Source organism: Clinocottus analis, unplaced genomic scaffold (assembly GCF_023055335.1).
Source record: "Clinocottus analis isolate CAN_PGR_092001 unplaced genomic scaffold, fCliAna1.0.p SCAF_4, whole genome shotgun sequence".
NCBI lineage: Eukaryota > Metazoa > Chordata > Actinopteri > Perciformes > Cottidae > Clinocottus > Clinocottus analis.
The window spans coordinates 16313800-16335240 of NW_027176153.1; the positions used below are offsets into that span (position 1 = coordinate 16313800).

Genomic DNA, 21441 nt, shown 5'->3' on the forward strand with positions numbered 1-21441 from the left:
TATGCCCTCTTTCAAAACGAAGACCCACTTGGTTACAAGGGAGTGCCCTGGGTAAACGCAGCAGCAGGTATTCTCGCGAGATCCAAAATTGCTCTACCACCACTCTAGTGCAAGATGGAGAAGCAAATGTAACACGCATTCGAGGTAAGAATAAATTATTATTCCTTTGTATTGCCGTGGGTTTTAGCTAACTGATGGCAAACATTCCTCTTCCTTAATAACCGCAATCGATGTTTCACAACCGTCACTCAGATCCGAGTCTACAAAACTAGGGTATTTTACGGCTAAACTACGGATCCTCTGCTATGTTAACCGCCATTTTTAATTTAGCCATGATCCCACTGATAGAGCATTGTGCGCCGCTCTCACCGCTAGCTAGTTAGCTCGCGCAAAACCCGCAAACACACACGCCACACGCATATACATACATGTGTTTACTGTGTGCGGATATGGGCCTTCATGTACAAGTCAAAGCGGTACCCCCGCTCAATGACTACTCTCTTTCCTCGCAAATGATGATAAATTAAACCGGGGAGAGTCTAAATGTGTGTCGGGTTACAGATTTGACTTTTCGTAATCTGCTAGCGTGGACGTTAGCTGTTAGAGCTGAATATGTGCCGAAGTAACAAACGTTAGCCGTTAGAGCTGAATATATGAGCCTAAGTGACGACCGTTAGCCGTTAGAGCTGAATATGAGCCGAAGTAACTAACGTTAGCCCCAACTGCTAGTGAACACCTAACTAGCTATAGCTAACGTCACCTAACTGGCGTTAGCGGTTAACTTCGCCAACGTTAGCTCCACCATTGACCTAACCGCAACTGCGTAACGTTGGGTCGCTACTTTAAAAATACTGGCAGACAATGCGAGTGTATTTTACACAGTTACAGCGGACACAACGTGTGCTTACTGGGGAGTGATCAACGAGTTAGTGTGGTAACGTGAATTGTAGTGTGAGTTTAGTTAGCTAATGATACTGAAACTAAGGTGCCACCCACGGCCCGTTAACGTCACTGTATTGTATGATGATGATGATGAAGATGATCAAACCAGTTCTCGACGTCAGTATTCACGTTAATGCAGAGTTGTTGTTTGTGGATGCTGATTATTCAGAAAGGTGTCACACTGTCAAATAAGGCTTACAACGTCTAACGTTGATCACACTAATATGTCTTTGAAGGCAAGTTGTGATGCCTTTCGGTAAACACAGCCACAATTATTTTAATGTAAACGTAATGACGTGGAAATGTCAGCTTCCCCTTTGGTCCTTGTCATCTCAATTAGTGACCATAGGTACAAGGTTGTTATTTATCATTATATGACAGGGTTGCGCAACACAATTTAGATTGTAGTCCTGATTTGCTACATCGGAAAAAACAAACAATTACCACTAAACTATATTATATACAGAGGATGAATTAGAGAGTCTCACAGTCAAAGGAAGTAAACTGTTTTAATTTTTGGGGTTTGGCAGCTGATACTTCTGTATCTCTTTCCAGATTACAGCAGGGTGAACAGGTTGTGGCTGGGTTGAGTTTCTTCTTTTAATATCCCTGTAATTCTTTGCAAGCTCCTCTTTTCACCAATATTACTGATGCTCAGTAGATTGGTATTAATATTGTTCCGGGTGGTGTAAGTACACACCCCATGTCAGTTTGTTATGATTGTAGTCAGGATGCTTTCTATTGCTCCCCTGTAAACGTTGACAAGAACTTAGCACAGGAATTTAGCCTTAAGTTTCCTGCAGGAATACAGTTGTTTATGAGCGTTCTTTACCAGGCTGGAGATGTGAGAGGACCGTGTCATGTTGTTTCTGATGCTCATTCTCAGGAATTTAAACTTGAGCTCCATTGATGTAGACAGGGGTGTGCTTCTTTGCTTTCCTTTTTTCTCAATTCAACAATCAGCTCCTTGATTTTACTGACATTAAGCAGTAGGTTGTTTTCTGTGCAACGTTCTGCAAAGTTGTGTATGTCCTCTCTATGAAGTTTCATTGTTGTTTGTAATCTGTCTGGTGACGCTTGTGTCTTCTGCAAACTTCTTTTCTTGTTCAAGATGTCTTGACAAAAAGAGGAGTGGACCTATTGTGAATAGTACTGTATTTCACTATTCTGTAGATAATGACATAGTTTAAGTCATACCAGTCCATTATAGCTGGCACACTGAAGTTGATTTTATGGACACCAGAGACTAACTTTAAAACTTAGGCAGCTGAAAAAGTGGACTTGTAGATCTGTGAAAATATATGCCCAAATACAAAGATTGTAATACAATCATTTATGTTACAAACAATTTAGTGATAGTGATGGCCTACAACTCAAAATGAATGTTCTGTCAATTCAAGCAGCTGATTAATCATAAAGATGCATGCAAATTATTCAAGTTTATTTAGTTGTCCACACTAAGACATGTACATGCTTAGCATGTTGGATTTAAAAGTGTCCAACAAAATGCCCAGAAGTTATAATACAATTTCAGGTTTTGATTTAAACACCAGGAAAAAAAAAAAGTTAAACAGTATGTAACTACATTTTGCCATTTTAACAGAACTATGCTTCCAATTGTCAAAAAAGTGGCAAAGATCAAACTGCTTGAATTTATTATCATATCTGATTTGAGTGTTTGTGTTTTCAGATAGTTATAAGAAACAGAAAAGCAAGCCAAGGATGAGAATGGGGGAGCCATTGAACCAAAGCTGTTTCTGGTATGTACTGCTAGCTAATTTACTATATTGACTTAAACTGTTCTGCCTTAACCCCCCCCTTACAATATATGTCAACTACTACTTTTTATGTTTAAAATAGACTTGAGTGTGAATGAAGTAATTTTAAATAAGATATTTTAAATTTAAAAAATGCATCCAATGCTGATATAACATTTATGTGGTGCAATTTCATTTTCCACACATACCAGTATCCATAACAATGTTTTGATAAACTGATACTGCAGCATTTTCTTTTAAGAACAAGGCAATCGTTCCTTGTGATGATCCATAGATGCTGTGAAGAACTTCATTGGATGAGTTCACATACTTTGTAATGTATCTAACTATAAAAGAAGAAAACTTTGTCTGTACAACTTATTCAATCAAAACTTCACACTTTTGCTGGGGACCTAAGAGGGTGCTTTTTTCAGATCTGGTGCAATTTAGACACACAACACGTTCAATATTAATAATCTTTGAATAAACAAGTGAACAGCGCTCTGAGCAGTGTTGGGGCTTCAGAGTCCAGCGTGTCGGCCTCACTGGGCAGACCGCAGTTTCATGGGTGCTTTTTATGCTACTTTAACGGTCCTATTGTCCCTTGAAGAGCTGAGAATGAGGAAACACTGGTCTATACTTCTTAGAAATATTTATGGAACATAAAAAATGTGACACACAGATGGAATAATCTCAACCCAGACAGGACTCTACAAATTTCATAGATTGCAGTTCTCTACGATCAAATGCGCAATCAAACTTACTTTCCTTTAGCCATTTTTGCGCCTGGTTAGGCACTGTTCTAATCCCATTCCTCAGTGAGATTTTCCCTTGATGTTACCTGTGTTTTTTTTTTTTTCATCCAATTCAACTGTTATATTCGTCACATGATTTTGACTAATTTAAACGGCTGTTGAAGTCACATTGTTCTATCAGTAAAAACACTCACATTTGCTGTTTTTGATGTTGTCATAAAGATAGGTGCGTTTGCATCACATTGTCAATTGAATTAATAATAATTATTTAGGTTTTCATAACCAGTTGTGCTTATTTGACACAGATCATAAAGATGTCATGGAAAACAGCAGCACATCCTATTTTATTGATAGCAGCAAGGATCTCATTTTGTTAAAGGCTCAGTGCCTCAACTTCTCTTCAGCAGTATTTATACATATAGGTAAGCAATGGGGAAAAAAAGGCGTATTATCCAAAAAATAGGATAGAATAATATTAAATTAACGAACAAACCAAACAATTAAGCAAAGATGTACCCAAACAGAGTACAGTATTTTATTTAAGTGATTGATTTGGCCAGAGGTGATTTATGATATAATCTTATTGCACTGGGCAGTAATAATCTGTATCTGTCCTCGAGACAGCAGAGCTGGATGAGAGAGGGTGGTCTGGATTCTCCAATATGGATAATCATTTCTTCAGTGACTACCTTTTCACCACCTTCTCTAGACTGTCCAATTTGCAGCCAACAATGGAGCCGGCCTTCTTAACTAGTTTAAGTCTGTTGGTGCCTTTGGCTCCAATGCTGCTCCCCCAGCAGACTAGGAAGAATGTGTAGTGCACTGGTCAGAATAGACTGGTAGAACATCTGCAATATCTTGCTTTTCATCAAAATCATCATAGATCAAGTTTTCATAACCAGGTCATAATTCATTAGCCAATTCAATAAGTTTGTTGTTTTAATAAAGTAGTAACAAACATTTCTCCTTACATTGGTAATAATAATACATTTCCTTAAGACTTAAAAGGACCATTTCTAATTGTGTCTTAGATTTATTTGGATAGGACAGTAAAGACGACAGATGCTGTTTGTATTTTGATGTAGATTAATTAGGCTGGCTGCAGGATAATGAATCCTGATAACTTTTTCTTGAGATTTGCAAAATTGAATTGGTACATAATGATAACCTAGACAAAATTGATAATGACATAATTGAATAATTAACATTTTTATTTAATCTGTGCCATCATTTGTGATCTTTACTCGGCTGATGTTAAAAACCAGAGTGCTGAATTTCTAATAGCTGGTTTAGTCATAACCAAATAGGCTCCTGCTTTCATAAAATATGGTCTCCAAATGTTGGCTCTTTACTTTTTGTGCATGTATACTGCTGCTGTGGTCATGTGTTGTTTTAATACTTCAGTGTTTTTGGTTCACTGTTCACAATCAAGAATGCATCAGAGTTGACAGTTGAGCACCTGATGGATTTCGATGGAAATAGTTTTAAAGATGATGTAGTCATATTTATCTTCATTCTAGTGTTTGTTTTTTTTGTGTCGTTTCTTGTCGTCTTGGAGACCTGTGTTGATCCTAATTGTTAAGGATAAAATATGACGCTGATGCGTTACACGTAGGGTCGATTGCCTTCTATTAACATGCACTGCATCGATAAACAGTGGCCACTCATCCCCTGCCGGAACGTTATTCACTTTTTGCACACTACCCAGAGTCATGATGACTGTGCCAACAGCTAGTGCCTGTGTGCTATGGAAACAAGCGCGGATACTCTGACAAATAATGCAAGGGACGGATGAACACACTTCTCTATAGAGTATGTAGCCGGTAGTCAATTTGCCTAAACGAAAACTGAAAACTAAACTCACAGTGTCACGTTAGACCCTTCCAGCAATGATTCAGCGAGTTATTTTGCGTTTCTACTTGCTATTCAACTAACGGGAGCTAGCTTGCTAGCTAGCGCGTGCTACGACTGTCTATAGCCGTGGAAACCGGCAAAGAGCCGGAACAAAGTAACGCTATGGCTCCACGTACTTGACAGGCAACCATTTTAGTGTCGCTGATCACCGAGTGTTTTTTACGGTTTCGTTTTTACTTGAGTCGGGGATGGTGCAGGAGTAGGGAGTGCGAGCTTCCTTTACGGCCTCCGCAGCCCCGATCTAAATTAGTCAAGAGTCAGGTCAGGACAGCATGGTGAATTTGTTAGATCTGAATTGACAGCTCTGGCACAGATGGCTAACATTGCTTGATTTTCCGTGAGCTGTTTCTTATGTTTTACGTCGATTACACATATGGCTCGTTTGTGACTTGGCTGACTTTAGTGGTTGGGCGGTATCCAAATGCTTTGAAGTATTTAAAAAAAAGATCATTTGCTAACGTCACTGGGAGCTCACAGCTAGCTTGTCCCGGGCTAACAAACTCCGTAGCAAACGTTAGTGACCGATTTCTTCGGTATGTTGAGCTTCCCATTGTCTTCTTTCGCCATACTATTGCCGGGCAGTCACCAAGCAAACCAATGTCGTTTGTGACTCATAATGACAGTCCAACACATGTGTGATGATTTGTTAATAGGTAAATAACGTTATGCTCTTAGCAAGGCTGACGTTAGCTTGTTAGCTATGTGGCTGTAACTTAAACCGTTCAGCGTCATGTCACTCTAGTTGATGCTGGGAAAGCAGCATACATCAGTTTATTGTGATATCAGAGTGAAATACAAGACATATTAGACACATGTTATTGGGCATTAAGTAGGCCCCAGCTTGATTTTAATAAACTTTGTGTGCTATGCTGCTAGTTAGCCACTAGCAATTGATCAGCCTCAGTCTGCTTTGTGACGTTCAGACCTTGCTAACTTAATCAAATTGTGTATCATTATCTCATTTGTATTCATGATTATAAATGTATTATCATAATTGTATATGCTTTGTAAAAATGTGTGTGTGTGTGTGTGTGTGTGTGTGTGTGTGTGTGTGTGTGTGTGTGTGTGTGTGTGTGTGTGCACATGCACAAAGAGACTCTTTGAAATTGAACATGTTTAATTATTGTACATGGTCTTTAAAATGTGTGACATCAGTCTAATTTAAAAAATATATCTAAATCACAGATAACGTGACTGGAACATGCTGTTATGTGGGTATTGCCAAATTAATTCTCTGTAAGTATATTTTACAACTTCGTTATTAAATCTGAATATCTCATTGGTTTTAGAATTGCATTTAATGTGTAAATACATATTTATGACTAATTTAAATCAGAATCAGTTATTGGATTTATTAAATTCCATATAACATGGTATTTCTAATGTACATGGTTTTCTCAACAGGAGCAACAAATAGAGATTATCGACAATGAAGGTAGACAGAAGCAAGTTAAAGAAAACTCCTACGGAAGCTGTGAGTATGCCTAAAGCTAGGCCATTTCTACCTCATGATTTCAATACAAGTTGGGATACCCAATCTGGGCTTTATTATGACCAAATGAGATTGGAAATCCTGATGTCACAATCCAAGGGAATTTCAAAATAACAGGGGAGCTTAGTAAAAGGTGTTGAAGTCTATGTGTTGGAGGTTGGATATTTGCATTAACAGTAGTAGACGTCGGTCTCCCGCATCCCTTGATATCAACTGTGGTTGTTTTTTTAGTTTTTTTTTAAAAGAGTATAACATACATACTATTCCTCCTTTTGCAAAATGATGTGCTGACTAATGGAGCACTAGAAGATAGGGGTGGGGGGAAAAAATCGATGCAGCATAGTATCACATTAGTTTGCGTGGCAATATTGTATCGATACATGGAAGCCAAGTGTCAATCTTTTATGTAATCAATTATGGGAGGCAACGGAGAAAGAAATGAGAAATGCGCAGTGAGCGTGTAAATCAAACGTCAGGACTTCTGTCACTCGTAGTGCCGTTGCTCGCACAGCTGTTGCATGGTGCACAGGACAATATCCGTGACGGCGTTGGTCAAAGACGTAGGAAAAAAAAGAAACATAAATCAAACTGGCTACCAATACCATAGTAGCGCTGGAAGTGGCTGGTGTTACGGAATACCAGGCGGTCGTGTTAACTGGCATCTTTCGGCCAAAAGATGCCAGTTAACACGGCCACCTGTTAATCTGTAACACCGTCATCCCGACACAGTTCCTGGAGCAGTAGGTGAAATTTCTACAGATAATATTATGAACCCAGACACAACAACGTTTGATCCTTCGATGTCTTTGGGATTTCCACAGCAAGTATAAAGCAGAAATAGGGATTATTTTCATGGTGGGTGGTAGGAATAAAAACTCTTTGCACAGAGATAAACCACAAAAGTAAGATCCTCCCCCTCTCTGATGTGACTAAGCAGACTGTGATACAAGCAATTCAGTTCAGTTTGTCAGGTGCAACATTTATAAAAACTGTTGATCAGTTTGTCCCAGTTTCAGATGAACGGGCTAAAACCTTATCTTATTTGATGAAATATGTTGACAGTTTTCCTTTGGGTACAATTTGTGGTTGAAAAAAAAAGTAATAAATTGCAATATATTGCAATACTCACTGTATTGTGGGACCTCTGGTGATTCCCACCGCTACTAAAAGATGCACCAGTTGATTAGATAGATGCTGATTTGAATTTGCTGGTTTTCAGCTAAGCCATGATCTGTGACTAACTGATTGGTTAAGTTGTTCAGATTTTTTTGCTGGTAACATTTACCCATATGTCCAGCTGCCCCATTATAGTTTAAAGTCAGCACACAGCAGCACATATGGTAATGTCACAGCCAAACACACAATATATTATTTATGTTTTTCACAACTGTAAATCCAAAATAAAGTGGAAAACTAAGCTCAAAACATTGGAACAACAAACTTAATCAGACACTTATTATATTGTAATTCATTCCCATACATGCTGCCAAGAATTGTCGCAGTGCATGTCTGCCTACAACACAGGTTTTCACTGTAGCACAGTCCTGCCTTTAAAAGAGCTAAATAGCTACCTACAACAGAGGTTGCATTGACTTGCATTATACTGTATTCAAGGTCTATACATTAAAATTGAATATTGGACAAATGTAAATTGTTGAAATGTATTCTTGTGAAATCTGGTTTATGGCGAGAAAGTTGTACAGTTGTTTGAAGGAAATGTTTTCTCAGCAATATAAAATGGGTGTTTTTTAATTCAAATCAGGTATTTAAATACTTAGTTTAATTGTGTCTCAATGCCAATAACCACTTACATTACAATATCAAAGCTTTCTCTATGGTTTACAATTTTGACATTCGTCAAGAACAGTTGCAGGGGCATGAGCTGAAGTGGAATAGTGACATGGAAACCCTTGCAACTTGTATACTCTAGGCAAGTTTGTCACCACAGAAAACCGCCATGTTCAAAGTTCTGTTTTTTTATCGCATCCACTTCGTTATAAAATATTGGATGTACAAGAATTTTCAAAAACCTCCCACGCAGAACCCCTTCAAAGCATTGTGTCTGATGGTGTAACATCACTTTGACCATGTAGACACTTGCGACCCTCAAATCCTGCGTGCATAAATACATCTTAAGGTTTCTAGCTGTTATGCTGCCTGTATGCTTACTCAGAACTGCTCGTTGGACTGTGTTAAGCCAACTATTATAGTGCAGTGACTAATTTAAGGTCATAGTTTGGTCTTTCTTATAAATGCTACAAAAACATTGGTATTGTAGGACAGCATGGTTCCCCCACTACTTTAAATAAACAGAGGAAATGCAGATTTTTAATGTCACAGCATTGCTAATGTGTGTTATACTATGCTCGTAGAAAAGAGGCATTGGAGGTCCATGCACTCACAACTGGCTAACCATTGTATTCCTCTTCTGAACCAACAGCCTGCTGACTGTAGGATACTTATAGAGAAGCTCAAGGCATGCAGTGATGAGCAACTGCTGGTTGAACTGCAGCACATCAAGACCTGGAATATTGGCAAGGTAAGCCCCAAAGAAAATGGGGAGAGGCACCATCCTCAGTCTTTTCTTTGGGAACCCTGTCAGTTCCCACTATTCAATGATTGTAAAATATCAGACATAAGAGGTGTTTTCCAGGTACTTAACAGGTATTCAGACATGCTTTAGACTGTCTACACAAAATTATGATTTCTTTAAAAATCGTGCTTTCAGGAAAACTACTTTTCCACGTTAGTTCTTGATTGTTTTTTTGTAGAGACAACGTTGTCTGCCCAGACCTGAATAACTATCGATTAATGTAATGAGTAAAGAATAGTGATTTATTTGTGGCTCATTGACATTACATGTTGAACACCAGTCATTCTCATGCTGCTGTCCTGCACATTATTATTTTTAAGTTTGTACATCCTCTTAGAAAATACATGGATGAATACAGACATTTATATTAATGACAACAGCTATGCTGTGATCAGCTATATCAACATTTTAAAATGAGAAGACCACAGGGTAAGTTAAAAATGACATAAAATTAGTGTGAATGGAGTGGTAAAAATATATATATTTTTAACTGGTTTAATTTGGATGTACTCTTGGACTGCTTGCTCACCAGGATGCCTTGGTTGTTCAAACGGTAATTACTATTCCCCTGTTGGTATGATCATTTTAAAAGGTAATCCCTTTGCTCCACTAGAAAACCTAAAAAGTAAAGAATAAGATGGGCAGATAACAAGATCCTGTATGCAGTAAGTGCAGAGTAGGCAGAGAGTAGGAAAGCAAATGTAAACACCACCCTAAATATAAAGATTGTTTGAACACATCTTTGAACGTGTTTGTCAGACGTTTAATGTAAAAACGTTTGACTATCACCACTTGATAAGTAAAAAAAAAAACAAATCTACACAAGTCATGAAATATGTTAAATTGCAGGTCAAGTTTATTTGAGGAAATCTGTGATCTGCTTGTATAAGACTTGATCTATTCTGAATACTTGTACACAGAATGCAGTCCCCTGTTTTTATAGACAAAAATAAAAAACTTGGGATGTCTTACCTTTTTTGCATTGATCCCTGAAGATTATTTATCTTCAACAGTGTGAGCTGTACCACTGGGTGGATCTACTGGACCGCTTTGATGGCATCCTGTGTGATGCAGGCCAGACAGTGGAGAATATGTCATGGCTGCTGGTGTGTGACCGTCCTGATAATGGACAGCTCAAAGCCCTGCTTTTGGCAGTGCTCAACTTCACAGCCCTGCTCATTGAGTATAGCTTCTCTAGGCACCTCTACAGCTCCATAGAGGTAGGCTTGAACCTGCTATACTCTGGACTACTACTCTGCTTTTTTGGAAAAAGTAAAGCAGCTCACTAACTTTACCTTCTTTCATCCATCACTTTCACCCCTTTTACAGCACTTAACCACCTTGTTAGCGTCATGTGACATGCAGGTGGTCCTGTCTGTGCTGAACCTGCTCTATGTGTTCAGTAAGCGCTCCAACTACATCACAAGACTAGGATCTGACAAAAGGACGCCTCTACTAGCCCGTTTGCAACACCTGGCTGAGGTCTAGTGAATGCCATTGTTTTTCTATTACCATGATTTCAGCTGCCCCTCAAGAGAAAAAGCTGTATTGTTTTGTCTCTTTGTTCTCTTTTGTAGAGCTGGGGAGGAAAGGAGAATGGCTTTGGTCTGGCTGAGTGCTGCAGGGATCTGCTTATGACGGTAAGAATTTACAGTCTGTGTGTAATACTTGTCTCTATCAACTACATACAGCTATGGGACTATTTGTTTTATGTTTATCATTAAACACTGTCAAACGAGACTAATTATCCACTATATGTAAACTATCATCCCTTACTTTGCTGCCCCCTGATGGTACATGAGCAGAAGTACCCACCCAGTGCCACCACACTGCACTTTGAGTTTTACGCTGAACCGGGCCCAGAGGTAAAAGTAGAGAAGAAGGTAAAGACCAATATATTTTTTTATTCATCTATATCTCATGTAATCAAAACTAAATTTATTTTTGGAATGTTTCGATTGCTACACGTCTTCCCTAACGTTTCTGAACTTCTTTTCCTCGCAGACAAGTAGTAACACACTACACTATATTCACATTGAGCAGCTTGACAAGGTACAGTCAGATTAGAATTAGGACATTAACAGTTGAGCAAAAATAATACTTTAGGTCCTTCATCCAACACATGTTCTGCATCTCTTAGATTTCAGAGAGCCCATCTGAGATCATGGAGTCATTGACAGTGATGTATAACATCCCTAAAGACAAGCAGACCTTGCTGTTCACACACATTCGACTGGCCCATGGTTTCTCAAATCACAAGAAGAGGTTGCAGGCTGTGCAGGCCCGACTGCATGCTATCTCTATACTGGGTGAGTAGAAGCCTCCTTCCCAAGATAAAGTGACGAAGGTTTTGGTTCCAAGTTTTAATTTCTGATGCTTTCTTTTTCTTTGCAGTGTATTCAAATGCACTCCAAGAGTCGGCCAACAGTATTCTGTATAACGGCTTGATAGAAGAGCTGGTGGATGTATTACAGATTACAGACAAACAGCTTGTGGTAAGAAAGTATTTTGCTTTTTCTGCTTAATCACCTTGTCATAACATTAATTGTCTATGCTACATTAGCAGTAGCACTCTATTTGTAAAATTACATTTGACATCTTGTGCGATCATAAAATTTCTGTCATGACACTGTAGTGTACACATGAAGATTAAGTCCCTTTTCATATTTAGTTTTCTGAATGCTGAGTTTGATTTTTTTCCTTCAGGATATCAAAGCAGCGTCTTTGCGCACTTTAACTTCGATTGTCCATCTGGAGAGGACGCCCAAGCTTTCCAACATTATCGACTGCACCGGCACTGCCTCCTACCATGGCTTCTTGCCTGTGTTGGTGCGCAACTGCATACAAGCAATGATCGGTGAGAATGCATCCAAAACGTTTTCTCACAGTTTGGTGTTTAATAGTCAAGATGGTGAAACATTTTTAAGAAAGCTTGTTTGTTAACCTTTTCAATTTGTTTCACCTAGATCCTCTGATGGAACCCTATCCACACCAGTTTGCAACTGCACTCTTCTCATTCCTCTACCACCTGGCTAGCTATGATGCTGGAGGGGAAGCCCTTGTGTCCTGTGGCATGATGGAAGCCCTCCTGAAGGTATATCCTGATCCTACCAATACGTCATTACCAATCAAGTGTTTTTTTAATTAAGTCTGCCCTCTTTATGATCTTACTTTGTAGGTTATCAAGTTTCTGGGTGATGAGCAGGACCAGATCACCTTTGTGACGCGAGCAGTGCGGGTCGTGGACCTCATCACCAACCTTGACATGGCTGCCTTCCAGTCCCACAGCGGCCTTACTATTTTTATCAGCAGGCTAGAGGTTGGTTAAGTACTTTGCATATCTCATTCCTAACACTGCAGCCTTCAGCTACGGAGTCAGTGAAAGTTTTGCTAAACCTCTGGACTCACTAGTTCTTCCTTTTATCTCTCTCTCAATCACTTTGTGTAGCATGAGGTGGACCTGTCAAGGAAAGAGTGCCCTTTTGTCATCAAGCCAAAGATCCAAAGGCCTAGTGCAACTGTTGAGTCTGAAGACATGGACACAGACATGGAGAGTAAGTTCCTTCATTAATTAATATCCATAAGTAACAGCTGTAATTTAAATTCTAGGCTAGCCGTCAATATCGCCAAATACGTTTGTTTTGATTAACTAACATTATGTATCATTAGTGTCAGAAGTTGCCATGGAAAGCAGCCCTGGACCATCCACATCTTCTGGTTCCAGACCTGAAGCGGACCTCAAAGCACAGACCAGTGCTGCTAACGCGCCTCGTGCAGGTACACATAGCAAAGACACCAAAAACAAAAAAATGTCACTATTGTACTCTGTCAGTCGCTATGACACTCTGTTTCTCTAGGTATGCAGTGTATACCCCAGAGGGCAGCACTGTTAAAGTCGATGCTTAATTTCTTGAAGAAAGCAATCCAGGACCCTGCCTTTTCTGATGGTATCCGCCACGGTGAGTCATTGGCAATTCGTACTTGTTGGATAAACTTAAGATCAAGGTTGTATTAATCGTGTTTATACATTAATACGTTAATACATTGTTGCTTCAAGATTTCACGATGCAAATCTTGGTTTTTAATGCCTACCTGTACCCTCTTTATCACAACAGTAATGGATGGGTCGTTGCCTACCTCACTCAAGCACATCATCAGTAATGCAGAGTATTATGGCCCTTCACTGTTCCTCTTGGGTGAGTTCACAGTAGACCTTCAGACAAGTCCTTTAAGTACTCTTCTGACTGAGCAGAGTGATCCCACTTGACTATAGAGATGTCATGTTAAATTGGGTGTAAAATGGAGAATTAAATGTAATGTAATGCAATTCCTCTTTTCACTTATTAATGCTATATAAAATATGTTATGATTATTAACATGATCCTCTTTTTTTCCCCTCCTGCTGTTGTCTCTGTCTTTTGGGTTTGTAGCGACGGAGGTTGTGACGGTGTTTGTGTTCCAGGAGCCATCCCTGCTCTCCTCCCTGCAGGATAATGGTCTCACTGATGTCATGCTACATGCTCTTCTTATCAAAGATGTGAGTTTCCAGCCCCTTTTCTTGTGTGTTGCCTTTTTTAATCCTGTCACCTCTCTTTCATCTCCTTTTTGACAGTTAACACCAGTTAACTATTATCTGTTTCATGTTCTGTCATTGTTGCAGCACCTTTTAAAAAATTCAATAATACGAAATTGTTACTAGTATTTCACAGGTGGCTAAAAGAATTTATTAACAATTTCAAATATACATTTCAGATGTTTATTTATAATTTAATCTGCTTTGAATAATGGTTGACTTTCATTGCAAATGTGTTGCTCTGTGTCAATAGATCAGGTGTCAGACCTGTATATTTATTCACTAAATTTACATCTTTCTAAGCTTCAGTATCCAGATGCATCAAAACATACCTTCATGTCTGTGTGCAGATGCTGAATAAGAAGAAATGTAGTCTTAAAAATACACTCTCTGACTCCATTTAGTGTTTACAGGTGTGCATTGATTAACAAATATGTGTTTAGAAAATCAACACAAAAAATTTGGATATGGATACAAAACAATACAAAGTTGATTCAAGTTGCCTATGACATGTTAAAACAACTTGACTGCAAAACTACAGGTCCTTGAGTTTTGTGAAAAATGATTACAAATCCTTTTACACGAAACTGTGTAAAGCCAGCACTAAAAATGAGAACGCTTGTGTGTTCAAATCACAAATTCAGTGTTTAAATCATTTCATGTTCTTCATTGTGTCTCTGTCCAGGTCCCTGCTACCCGTGAGGTGTTAGGTTCTCTGCCTAATGTGTTTAGCGCCCTGTGCCTGAACGCAAGAGGCCTGCACTCTTTCGTTCAGTGCCAGCCGTTTGAGCGCCTCTTCAAAGTGCTTTTGTCCCCCGACTACCTACCTGCCATGCGACGGCGACGCAGCTCAGACCCATTGGGTAAGTTAAACTCTATATATGTTGATATTCAGATCTTTGTCCGTGGAACCTACTTGAATGGATGACATGTTCATGCTTTGGCTTCAGGTGACACTGCATCCAACTTAGGGAGTGCTGTAGATGAGCTCATGAGGCACCAACCCACTTTGAAGACTGATGCTACTACTGCCATTATTAAGGTAGTGTGTCTTTATTCACAAACAGTCTTTCTAGTCTTGTCACATGGTTTTGCAGAATAACTCAAGGTAAATTTGTGTTGCAGTTATTGGAGGAGATCTGCAACTTAGGTCGTGCCCCAGAGTACATCTGCCAGAAACCGTCTATCCAGAAAGCAGATGGCACTGTAGCCGTGCCACCAGCACGCTCCAGCCACGCTGCTGAAGAAGCTTCAAGTGAGGATGAAGAGGAAGAGGAGGCTCTGCACACATTCAGCCAGCAGCAGGGGGAACCAGAGACCAACAGACAGTCAGTGCCACTTGAACTGTATGACGCTGAGTTCATAACGCAATAGAATAGAACAATTCTTTACAGACTTTGATTTTCTTCAAGTCAATCAACTAGATTTCAAATGTTTTAGTTTGTAGTCATTTTGATGTCGGGATTATTGCAGGGTCGTGGGCACTGAGGAACGGATACCAATTCCTCTCATGGATTATATCCTGAATGTGGTAAGTGGGATTTTCTTGAAAGTTTTGGTATGGTTTTGGGCATGTTGTGACGTATTCCAAGCTATAAAGCAGAGCTCACCCATCTTTTCTCACAGGATTTCATCAGACTATGATGGGTGGACCTGGCACCTTCTAGTGGGGTCAAAGCGCTATGCTCCCCAAAAGAACATTTGACATAATTAAGCGGCTAGGTCTATAAAGAATGTTCTTGCTAACAATTGTGTGTTAGCAGTGGTGGAATGTAACAAAGTACTTATTAATTACTGTACTGTTGAGGTATTTGGCTTAAATATTTCCTTTTTATTTAACATTGTATTTCTACTCTACTAAATCTGAGGGGAATTTTAGACTTCTAACTTAACACTGCATTTATTTGACTAATATTTACTGTTTAGGCTACTTTGCGTCACTACAAAGTATAAATCAACTAATCGGGCCTAAGCCACTTTCACCTTCTAAGCTGAACTTGAGCCGGTCGCTGCACATGGCTGCGTTGGTTACGCACCTGGAGAAGGCCAGTCCGCTATCCCATTGTGAAACAAAAGATAGTTTTGGTTTGTCATGAAACTGTGGTGATTAAAAATAAACTGTGATGAGCTGCCACAGTGGGTTATTAATGAACACTGCTCAACTAATTTCACAGTTTAGGCACTGATTTCCGATGCAAATGTATTCTAGATGAAGTTTGTGGAATCCATTCTAAGCAACAACACCACAGATGACCACTGCCAGGAGTTTGTCAACCAGAAAGGTCTACTACCTCTGGTTTCTATTCTGGGCCTGCCCAACTTGCCCATAGACTTCCCCACGTCTGCTGCTTGCCAAGCTGTGGCTGGTGTCTGCAAGTCTATATTGGTGAGCACAATCGAAAGATTACTGTTGTGACTATTTTTGTTGTAGTATTTATGTATCAGTGATGACGGACAATAACGTCAATATCCTGTGCCGGATGTAGTCAAAAGACTCATTTTATTTAATAGTGTTTTCCCTTAAATTCTCCCTGTTAGACTCTCTCTCATGAGCCTAAGGTACTTCAGGAGGGCCTGTGCCAACTTGACAGTATCCTGACGTCTCTGGAGCCACTTCATCGACCGATTGAGGTGCCTGGTGGATCTGTGCTTCTCAGAGAACTGGCTAATGCGGGCCATGTCACCGACCCAACATTGTCAGCTCGTGCCACACCACTGCTACATGCTCTTACTGCAGCGCATGCCTACATCCTCATGTTTGTCCATACCTGCAGAGTAGGACAGGTAAATATGGATATATTTTCTTACTTAATGAAATTCACACCCCTTTACCCTGTTTTACCTTTTGAATTTAGTTCAATTGAATCTTTATTTTGGTTGAGTCTGTAAAATATGTTGTAACATGCACATTTTTAGAGGCTCTTTTCACAAAACTACCACTGTAGCTAGTTTGGACTGCAGAATCATTCATATTTCATCTCAGAATGGTTTAGTGCTCTAAATATTTTTACTCCCTTTCCAAACAGAGTGAGATCAGAGCAATCTCAGTCAACCAGTGGGGCTCCCAGCTGGGCTTGAGTGTTCTTAACAAGCTTAGTCAGCTCTACTGCTCGTTGGTATGGGAGAGCACCGTGCTGCTGTCCCTTTGCACGCCTAACAGGTAAATTACTTATTCGTTACCCCCTTTTATTTGTACTTTTCGATTAGCTGTAATCCTGTAACGCCTCTCGCCTCTGCCCAACAGTCTGCCTCCAGGATGTGAGTTTGGCCAGGCCGACATGCAGAAACTGGTGCCCAAAGAGGAGAAGCCATCTGGCAGCACTGCAGCAACCGCATCATCTGGCTCCAGGAGAACTGGTAATTCAACCATTTACTTTTGTTCACTGAAAACCACCACGTCCATGGAGACCCTCGAGCCACTTCAATCTTCTCTACCTTTTTAATCCTGCAGATTCTGAAGCAGTGACTGTGGATTCAACTACTGGTGGACTGTTGGAAGGCATGGGTCTAGATGGGGACACCTTGGCTCCCATGGAGACAGATGAACCCACCGCAACAGACCCTAAGGCCAAGTCAAAACTTACCCCGGCTATGGCCACCCGCATAAAACAGATAAAACCACTACTCTCTGGTGAGCTAATTTCTATGTCACAGTCACATTTGTATATCTGTTAATAATTTTAACATTCTTCTTAAACAAATTGTCTTATTTTATCTTCTCGCACTAACCTTCATGTGTCTTTCCAGCATCCTCTCGATTAGGTAGGGCTCTAGCTGAACTCTTTGGCCTGCTGGTGAAGCTGTGTGTGGGCTCCCCGGTGCGCCAACGCCGCTCCCACCATGCCACAAGCACAGGCACTACCCCCACGCCTGCTGCCCGGGCAACTGCCTCTGCCCTGACAAAGCTCCTCACGAAAGGTCTGAGTTGGCAGCCTCCACCCTACACACCCACCCCTCGTTTTAGGTAAGAGCAAACTACAACTACCATTGCTTCCATTGTTGTACACATGGATGATATGGAGTGTTTTATTCTATACTTTTGGTTTGGCAGGTTGACTTTCTTCATCTGCTCAGTGGGCTTCACATCCCCCATGTTGTTTGATGAGAGGAAGTATCCCTACCACCTTATGCTGCAAAAGTTCTTCTGCTCTGGAGGTCATGATGCCTTATTTGAGTAAGTCTCCACATGTGCAGTGACATCTCAAGCTCAAGAACAGTATTTCATCTTCAGATTTTGCGTCTTAATATCCGTAATATTTGTCTTTCTATGTTAAAGAGGAGTTTTATTGGTTGTGTGCAGGACATTCAACTGGGCTCTGTCAATGGGTGGGAAGGTGCCTGTATCTGAGGGTCTGGAGCATACTGATCTACCAGATGGGACAGGGGAGTTCCTGGATGCTTGGTTAATGCTGGTGGAGAAGATGGTGAACCCAAGCACTGTGCTTGACTCACCGCATTCCCTGCCAGCTAAAATGCCTGGGGTCACACCCACCATGCCCCAGTTCAGTGCCCTTCGGTTCCTCATAGTCACCCAGAAGGTCAGTATCCCTTAGCTGTAGAAAAAGTAAGGCGATTGCGGTCTTCTTTTGCGTTCGCGTTTTTTGCACATGGGAAGGATACATTGTGTGCCATTCAAGTGGGTAAGCTTGAGGGAACATAGTTGCCAGGTAAATCAGAAAAGTATAAAATTATTCCCTGCTCTCTTATCGAAAAAGATTGTTTTCTGTTGCATTTCTACCTTTTTTATTAACATGTTAAGAAATGAACAAGAAACGGCAAAAAAGTTCAATGAGTTATGAACATAAATTCAACACCAAGAGGGCATTGACAACTTAATTTTCAGTAGTCATTGACTACTACTCAAAAGTAGTTGATTAATTGCGAGGGATGCATGATATGTTACACAATAACAATGATTACTTTTCAAAAAGATTTAAAATGCAACCAGTAAAGGCTTGACTAATGTAAGCAAGACCGACTTATGCTCGGAGAGGTTTTTCAAAAATGAGCGGATTTGACAAAACCCAGTGGAGGAAACCTAACAAAATATGTCATGCATTTTTTTACACTTTGTGTGGATGGTGCACATGCACCTCAGTCTTCACTCCTCGTCCCTCATTGTGTTCTTTTGTAGAAAAGGGCCCCATGGATTTCTTTGGAAAGCAATACTGTTTTCATTATCAAGAGATGGTTATCATAATTAATGTGTAATATGAATAGATCTAATATATTTTTTAGGCACAAAAGATCATTTGGACAGGCATTGCTGTGTTCACCGTAGTAGTTAGTTAATTTGGACTCTCTGTGAACATGGCAAACACGCTCCTCTAACCTGGTTGAAATGCACCATACTTTCATTCTCATCTGCATTCTTATGTAAGCTGTTTGGTTTGTTAGCATATCCAAATGAGGGCTGAGAGTTAGAGGTTTTGCTGTGAATGCATGATGGTGCTTTGTTGTTGTAACACAGTCTCTCCTTTATCAAGGCTGCATTCACTTGCATCCGCAGTCTGTGGAACAGAAAGCCACTGAAGGTGTATGGAGGCAGAATGGCTGAATCGATGCTAGCCATCCTCTGCCACATACTGAGAGGGGAGCCTGTAATTCAGGAGCGCCTGACCAAGGAGAGAGAGGGGGCTGTGCGCCCGGATGACGAGCCGGCTTCCACGGTTTCTTTGGCACCCAGCGGGGCCCCTGCTACAGCATCTACTACATCAGGTGGAGAGGCACCAGCAGCAACTGGAACAGCACCTGCAGTGCCAGCAACAGGCGGAGCACCGGATGATTCAACCACTTCTACTCCCCGCCGTGACCCCCAGGTTAACCAGGCCCAGCTTACACAGGTATGTGGGAAAGCTGTCTTGCACTTAGACACCTTTCACAGTTGATTTTTTTTTTTAATGTCAGGAAATATATTTATTTTTTAAATCACTGTTAAAGTTACTTTTGAGGAACTTTAAACGGGTTGTATATGTAGGTCACTATTGTAGCCTATAGTATTTCAATGCCAACAACAAATGTCATCTAATCAAGAAATATATCAAATAAACCAGCAAATTGCTAAATAAAGTTCAACACACAGCTGCTACCCTTATTCATTACTATGTATTAAACAACTTGGTATACACTGACATTTTTATTAGGTGTTACCTGATTCCTTTTGACTCCACTGTTGAGAAGGGATGCAGGCCTTTGACAAACTGAGCAACGACCCTGTGACAGTAGGCTCGGTTCGAAAGAGCTGTGCCTCGCCAGGAATCCAGACGAGAGCAGATGGCAGCAGCAGGGGCATTGACAAAACTGTGGTTAAGTTGGACAGTGGTCAGCTGCCTTCAAAGTATACACAGGAAGTCAAAGAAACAAATATCCTGTTAGTTCTGATCTGTAGATCACGTTTGGATTCATTCATATGTATTTATACATATATATTTATGTAGAAATATGTGTGCAGCTGCATCCTTTGTTCTTTTTTGTCTGCCTGTAAAATGCATTACTACTGGTTTTGATATACGTTATATAAATGACTATATTATTATCAACCTCACAAGATATGTTTTTAGATTAAACCTGAGACTGATGGTCAAGTGTTAAGTATTACAACTACACATAAAATAAAAATGTTCTACAACACGTTTGTTGCTGTCAAATCTAAGAGCCAATCGACACTCTGATGTGGTTACAGCCAGACGTTTCCTATCATGAGCTGGGCCACAGTCACGCTCCACCAACTGCGGCGCCTAGCTCTAAAATCAGTGTTCACCCTCTCCTGTGTTTTCCCTGTTGCTGCTAGTGTGGTACAGAAAGGGGGATAGTCTGGGTCATAGCCGCAGCCTCGGCTCCACAATCTGCAGAAGTTCCCAAATCCTTAAAATGCAGTCGCAAAAAAACAACTAGTACTAGAAATTTAACTTTGATTTATTAGAATCTTCTTATCAAACTCCATATAGCATCGCTGTATATTGGCACTATCGATATGGCCCTGTAAGCAACACGCCAAAACAGAGGGGCTTTTGGTTAGACTAGATTAGTTATTTACCAATCTTCCTCTCCCATATTATATATGCACTGAATCCTGGGCCACCATTTGTTTTATAACAGGAAAGGTGCAGAGAGAGGCGCGCACAGGTCCACCAGCAGCACCGCCAGCAGGTATAAGAGCCATCAGGGAGAGTGGAATACATTTTGAAGAGAGGGAAGTAGGAAAGAATAGAGTTTGGAGAGGTAGGACTGAAAAGGGCAATTTAGAGGGATTATGGAGATTCATACGTTTTAGTTTTTTTTTTTAGCCCAAACATCAGGATAGTGTTGTGACAGAAGCGTTTTTTTTATTTATTTTTTAGAGATGTACAAAGGTTATATTCACTCATTAGTCGAAAAAAAAAATGGAAGATGTGGAAGAATGTCTCCTCGGCCTT

General features: G+C 40.3%; 1 protein-coding gene across 17 annotated transcripts in view; it reads left to right on the forward strand.

Annotated features, from left to right (window-relative positions):
* The first annotated feature begins 6 nt into the window (after positions 1-6).
* Positions 7-21441, forward strand: part of huwe1 (HECT, UBA and WWE domain containing E3 ubiquitin protein ligase 1) — a 47586-nt gene continuing 26151 nt past the window's right edge. For 7 of the 17 annotated variants that reach the window (XM_068598030.1, XM_068598020.1, XM_068598027.1 and 4 more), the window contains exons 1-34: positions 7-144; positions 2633-2702; positions 6554-6604; positions 6773-6842; positions 9301-9399; positions 10467-10673; positions 10783-10935; positions 11031-11093; positions 11259-11336; positions 11458-11505; positions 11594-11762; positions 11848-11948; positions 12160-12310; positions 12420-12547; positions 12632-12772; positions 12902-13007; positions 13123-13230; positions 13311-13412; positions 13569-13649; positions 13884-13990; positions 14712-14889; positions 14977-15068; positions 15152-15372; positions 15500-15557; positions 16236-16412; positions 16565-16810; positions 17053-17186; positions 17271-17383; positions 17478-17657; positions 17774-17990; positions 18078-18200; positions 18327-18564; positions 19513-19869; positions 21125-21175. In XM_068598030.1, the coding sequence (XP_068454131.1) occupies positions 6798-6842; positions 9301-9399; positions 10467-10673; positions 10783-10935; positions 11031-11093; positions 11259-11336; positions 11458-11505; positions 11594-11762; positions 11848-11948; positions 12160-12310; positions 12420-12547; positions 12632-12772; positions 12902-13007; positions 13123-13230; positions 13311-13412; positions 13569-13649; positions 13884-13990; positions 14712-14889; positions 14977-15068; positions 15152-15372; positions 15500-15557; positions 16236-16412; positions 16565-16810; positions 17053-17186; positions 17271-17383; positions 17478-17657; positions 17774-17990; positions 18078-18200; positions 18327-18564; positions 19513-19869; positions 21125-21175 (4272 nt within the window). In that variant the 5' untranslated portion in view covers positions 7-144; positions 2633-2702; positions 6554-6604; positions 6773-6797. Of the gene's footprint in view, positions 145-853; positions 1060-2632; positions 2703-5129; positions 5267-6553; positions 6605-6772; positions 6843-9300; positions 9400-10466; positions 10674-10782; positions 10936-11030; positions 11094-11258; positions 11337-11457; positions 11506-11593; positions 11763-11847; positions 11949-12159; positions 12311-12419; positions 12548-12631; positions 12773-12901; positions 13008-13122; positions 13231-13310; positions 13413-13568; positions 13650-13883; positions 13991-14711; positions 14890-14976; positions 15069-15151; positions 15373-15499; positions 15558-16235; positions 16413-16564; positions 16811-17052; positions 17187-17270; positions 17384-17477; positions 17658-17773; positions 17991-18077; positions 18201-18326; positions 18565-19512; positions 19870-21124; positions 21176-21441 lie in introns of those variants that run through there. The other 10 variants (XM_068598036.1, XM_068598035.1, XM_068598031.1 and 7 more) reach the window with 9 other exon arrangements.